Raw genomic sequence first — 5663 nt, 5'->3', positions numbered from 1 at the left:
TTATTGTATAGCTGCCCGTTGTGTGAGCTTTAGAACGATCTGTACACACAAAATCAAAATCATCGTATCGAAGGACCATTACACCCCTACAACATGGAATCATAACTTTGCTACTCACACATGCTTTAGCTTCAAAGAGTGGTACTTAATAGCCAAAAACAGATACAAAGCAATACATCATTTTAAGATTAATCAAGTAAACAATGGCAGCCATAATTTAGGCAACTGACTCAGATTTACTAGACAGTAATGTTAGTAACAATCAAATTAATTGTAATTAGCATATTTTATAGTGTATCATTATTATTAATAGAAATATATGTATATAATATTAATATATTTCACAGCGCATACGTATGAAAACTAATTTTCATACTACCACTCTGTAATTACCACAGACAACCTCCAGAACATCTTTGGTTATACACAGACCTTTACGCATTTGGCAGACGCTTTTATCCAAAGCGACTGACATTGCATTATACTATACATTTGTTTCAAAGTATGTTTCTTAAGTATTAACATAAGCCATTTTGTTCTGAACTCTTAAGGGAAGTTTTTAATGCAAAAAAGGAAAACAGAACTTGCTCTCAGTTATATAATCACTCCATACTGTCCACTACATTACAGAAATTGTACTTCATAGTTCAAGTATACAACAGCCTTTAAAAGAAATAAAGCATCTATACACAACGGAGTATGAAGCATTCATAAGAGCAACACTGTCCCATCTGAACTCAATATATATAAACTGTAAGAGGTCCTAACTTTATGACCAAGATATGTTATCAAGAGGTTAAATAACCACTTTAGCCATATACCATAGGCCATTCTGACTGGCTACATTAACATACTCTCTACAGATTCATTATGTAAAGTTATACATGCACCACTAATAAATATTAAGGCATGATCAAATCCTTGTGATTAAAAAGCATTTATAATACAGAATGTATTTTTGGTATTCATTCTCAATTAATAAGAGATGCAAATTTCATGGATAGAAGTGACAATATCTAAACACAGTGGAGAAAAATGGGCAGCCTTGTGTGATATTCGGACAAGATTGAGATCATTAAGGATTATATTAACAAGTACGTATAAATGTATGTAGTGAAGTCCCAAAACAAACAGCACTGCATTTCAACCAATACATAATGTAGCTCCACAGCATCTTGTATACAAATGCCTATTAAGTTATTTCAGCGTAGATAATTCAGACCAGCCACTGAATATTATATTTGTAAAATAATATTTTTAAGAACGTAGGACTGTGCTAAGCAACATTTGAAGGAAAATATCACAAAAATGATATGGAAATAAAAATTAGAAAGTTTTAAAATGAGAGCTACAGAAAATATATTAAACAAACTAGTGAAGGGTATGAGAGAAATTTAACATGTAGTAGGACATTTGATAAATATAATTTTAAGACTGGAAAGACCTTCCTTTGTCTCGGCCCCTCTCGGCATGTTAACTGGCCGGGGTTCCAGGCACTCAGACTGTAATATTAAACCGGACGTATTTTGCATAACAAATGTTTACATATGCTACTGGTAAAGTAGAACTGTGAAACATTAATCAATAAGAATAATATGACATAAATTACTGGGACTCTAAAGTCATTAAATATATGACAGGGTGTGCAAACTGCAAAGGTCCCTTTGACCAGCTCTGAGGGACCAGACTCTTCCTCCTCAATAGAAGCTTTCATATAGAAACAAGAGACTGCCATCACTGTTTGTGGTTCTGGAGCGAGGTGAGGATGTTAAACAAGGGAGCAGTAGCCCCCACAGGCACCCTGATGTTGCTGTTCATTGTCAGACAACTGAACCCCGTGACCCTGGGTGCTGCTCTCCCAGAGCCCAGGCGTCTGCAAGATCTTCTCCACCAGTTCTTCAAAGGCGCATTGAACTCCGTCCCGTGTTTTTGCACTAGCCTCTGATAATCACACAGAATGGCGAGAGAGTTGATTAAGGCATGTGAGTCATTAAAGCAAGAAATATGAAATGCAGATAAAGTTTAAAGAGTGAGACGCACAGTCCAAAGATGAATTAATGACACTGACATCATTATCAAAAAAAGGCTGAGAAGCTGTGCAAGAACAATATGCCTATTACACCACTAAGTGTCCACGTGCAGTTAAAGAATAGACAAAACATCTGATACATATGAAAACAAAATTAATAAGAAAGAAAACCTACCGATAAAAAGCATAGAGTGTTTCCGTGCAAACTTCAAGCCTTCATTTCTGTCTACTTCACGATTGTCCTGCAATAGAAAGGTCATTCATTTCATTCTAAAATTTCCTACCTGTAAAAATGACTTTGTTCTAATTAACACAGAGAAAGATATTTGGAAGAGTTTTACCAAACTCAAATACAATAATAAAAGAAATGAAGTTACAGAAGTCTCCGAATGTCTGCAAATGTTACAATAACATTTTATTTAAAGGTTACATTCTCTAACATCTATGGGTCTGGACACATGTACAACTTTCCTAAAAAGAATACAGGACCGCATTTCTACTTCACTTAATTCATAGACCATGTTGTACAATTACTAATTTGTCGGTTTCCAGACTGTTTCAATAAGCCAGAAGCAAGGAATTTGTTAAAACCTTGTAATGCGTTTTTTCTAGTCAAGAAAAGGTCACATTATTTAACTTGCCAAAAGGGCAAAACAAAATAGTGGGTGAAGGCATCTGTGGTTAAACAAATGCCAGTGTACAGTAAGATGGTGAAAACAGCTTTTAGGGTCAGCATTATAAAGCGGCTCATCTGGTGGTAAGAAAAATTCATTACTAGGATTAGGTACATTTTTACTCTGCAAACATTTACATTTTAGTCATTTAGCAGACGCTTTTATCCAAAGCGACTTACAAAGAGTTTATGGAGCAATAAGCGATATAGCATCAAGCAACGTGTAAGGAAAGAATTAAACAAATGTGGAAAAACTATTGTTTGATGTCAGACAGAATTGTTCATGACACAAGATAGCTGCAAGCCGATTAGTCTAGTAACAAACCCTCACCCTATGCATTATGAAGAGATACCAGCCCTGTCTTGCTATCAGTTTAGTACATTTACAAAATGAATCAAACAAACCTTGTCGATTTTGTTTCCAACAAGCATTTTAACCAGGTCGTTGCGTGTGCAGTATGTCTCCAGTTCATTCAGCCAGTTCTCAAGTTTTGTAAACGTGTCCCGCTTAGAAACATCATACACTATAAGGAATGAAAACAACAATTTAATTTAACTTTCAAACCCATACTGACATAAACTACTGTGGAAAAAAAGTCTACAAGTTCTGAGAGTAAATATATATTAAAAAAAAGCACTAACCCAAAATGACGCCCTGGGCTCCTCTGTAGTAGCTTGGAGTTAAAGTTCTAAACCTCTCCTGACCTGCTGTGTCCTAAAATTGAAAAGATTATAAAGATTTCAGCAGCTTTCTCATCAGGACACTAATAAAAGACAAAATCAAATACAGCTACAGAGAGTGTCATGGCGCCATCTAGTGGAATAAGACGAGTGCAAGCATAGTTTACACTATAGTGAGGACAATTTCAAATATTCAACATCAAGAACTTATAAACCACTTACTAAGAGTATTATTGTACTTACCCATATGGCCAGCTTTGCTCTGTTGCCATCTACTGCAATTGTTTTAACTTTGAAGTCCACACCTAAATATACACCCCCAAAAATGTACTTTCAATGATGCTCAACAAGAATTAAGTTTACATTTATCCAGATGCTTTTATGCAAAACAACTTAAATGCATTTAAAGAGACAGTTCTGTCATTATTTACTTACCCTCGTTTAATTTCCTACCTGTAAAAATTACTTTGTTCTAATGAACACAGAGAAAAATATTTGGAAGAGTGTTAGCAATTTTTAGTTCTGGGACAGCATTGATTACCATAGCAGGAACAAATTAATGCTAGTCAAATGTGCCCAAGAACTGTTTCTTTCCCTAAATTCTTCAAAATATCTAATTTTGTATTCAACAGAACAGATCCTACTACGGTAATGCATGATGTCCCAGAAATGAGAATTGCTAACATTCTTCCAAATATCTTTATGTTCAATGGAACAAAGACATTATTACAGGTTTTAAACAACCTAAGGGTAAGTAAATGATGACAGATTTTTCATTTATGCGTGAACTAGCCCTTTAAGGTCCCTTTTATCAGTATACCTGTTTTCATGGAATCAAACCCATGACCTTTGTGCTGCTATCACAATGCTCTACTAATTCAGATAATGTGTTATAAAATATTTAATCTCAGTGGATTTGAATATAAACCGATTGAAAACCAAGCAAGATGTGTCACCAATTCATTAGTAGGATCACAAATACTCATGATGTGACTTACCAATAGTAGCAGCTAACTCTGGGTCGAAGGTGTCATCTGTAAAGCGCAGGAGTAAACTGTGGAAATAAAGAGAGAAATAACAGCACATGAAATGTACAATCCCGTTATAAAGTTGAAAATATTTGCAAAAATTGTTCATGACTTGCGAGGAATACTTTCGTTCTTTACCTTGGAATTACTTTCTTTGCTTTCAAATTTAGTGTGACTTATAATGTATTAGTTTGTGACTTAGTAAGTGTTAAACGTCCATGTACAAAAGTATGATTAAAGTCTTATAACTGCACAGATCAATTATAACTGTACATATATTGTCAGTATTTAAGCCTAAACTCCACCCAAGGCCTGTTTCGTCTGGACTGCCACATAACCAGCCGTTAGCAGAACTGCTATAGGAACAGCTGCCAGCTAACATTTTGTTCATGCCGCATCTGATCTATCTGTATACAAAGTATTTAACTCCAGCATATTATTCAAAGCCAAACTAACATATGCAACTATTATACTCAAGCTTTACGTAACTTCAAATGCTAGCAAACAACAGCTTACAAAAAAGCCAACAGGGTTCAGAATACCACGATGAGCTTGACCACAAAACAACTTTAAGAGTTACATTTTGATCAAGTCTTGAGTCCAAAACGAGTTTTATACGCGAAGTTTGATGACAGGTGCTTGAAACGTTGACCACACGCGACAGTAAGCTTTACTTTAGCCGAGCTCGCGCTTGTTTAAATGCAGATACAGCTAAATGCTATTTGAAAACAACTCACTATTCTGTCGGAGACGACTGAAAACGAGTAAAATGATACCGTTATCTTTACCTGGATTTACCAACACCGCTCTCTCCAATTATTAAAATCTTTAATGTTGTCAGCACGTCGTCGTCCATGTTCTCGCTGTTTACACTACACTGGTCAAACTCCCGTTCGCTGTTGCCTATACTGGAACTTCCGGTTGAGTCATGACGTCAGGAGGATCGCGTTAGATGTTGCGTAAGAGCGTGTAACGAGTTACGAGAGTTAGACACAAGCATTACATCTATTTGTAATAAGATAGCTTACATGTAATAACATATTTCGATATAGTTTAATGGTTTGGTCGTTATAACTTTTTTGAGGTTTCTGGCATTTCCTTCTTCATAAAGAAACTGGTTTGGAAAGCAAATAATGGAGGCAAAACTGTAATTTTCTGTTTTTGTCAGGAGAAAGAGAAAAGCAAACAATAACGGACAGAGAAATATATAATGAGGCTTAGCTCAGATGGTGTTTCAGATTGTTGAAGACCT

The 5663-nt window shown here is 35.5% G+C and overlaps 1 protein-coding gene across 1 annotated transcript; it reads right to left on the bottom strand.

Annotated features, from left to right (window-relative positions):
• Positions 1–437: 437 nt before the first annotated feature.
• On the bottom strand, positions 438–5392 carry rab18b (RAB18B, member RAS oncogene family). Its single transcript, XM_079453215.1, has 7 exons — positions 5200–5392; positions 4382–4437; positions 3627–3688; positions 3345–3417; positions 3108–3226; positions 2205–2271; positions 438–1941 (listed from the first exon to the last, which is right to left on the bottom strand). The coding sequence occupies exons 1-7, from the start codon at positions 5265–5267 to the stop codon at positions 1769–1771; spliced, it is 618 nt and encodes a 205-aa protein (XP_079309341.1). The 5' UTR covers positions 5268–5392; the 3' UTR covers positions 438–1768.
• Positions 5393–5663: the final 271 nt, after the last annotated feature.

This window comes from Barbatula barbatula (assembly GCF_947034865.1).
Source record: "Barbatula barbatula genome assembly, chromosome: 3".
NCBI classification, from domain to species: domain Eukaryota; kingdom Metazoa; phylum Chordata; class Actinopteri; order Cypriniformes; family Nemacheilidae; genus Barbatula; species Barbatula barbatula.
The sequence above is the reverse complement of the archived record's forward strand: the minus strand, read 5'-3'. Positions and strand labels throughout refer to the sequence as shown.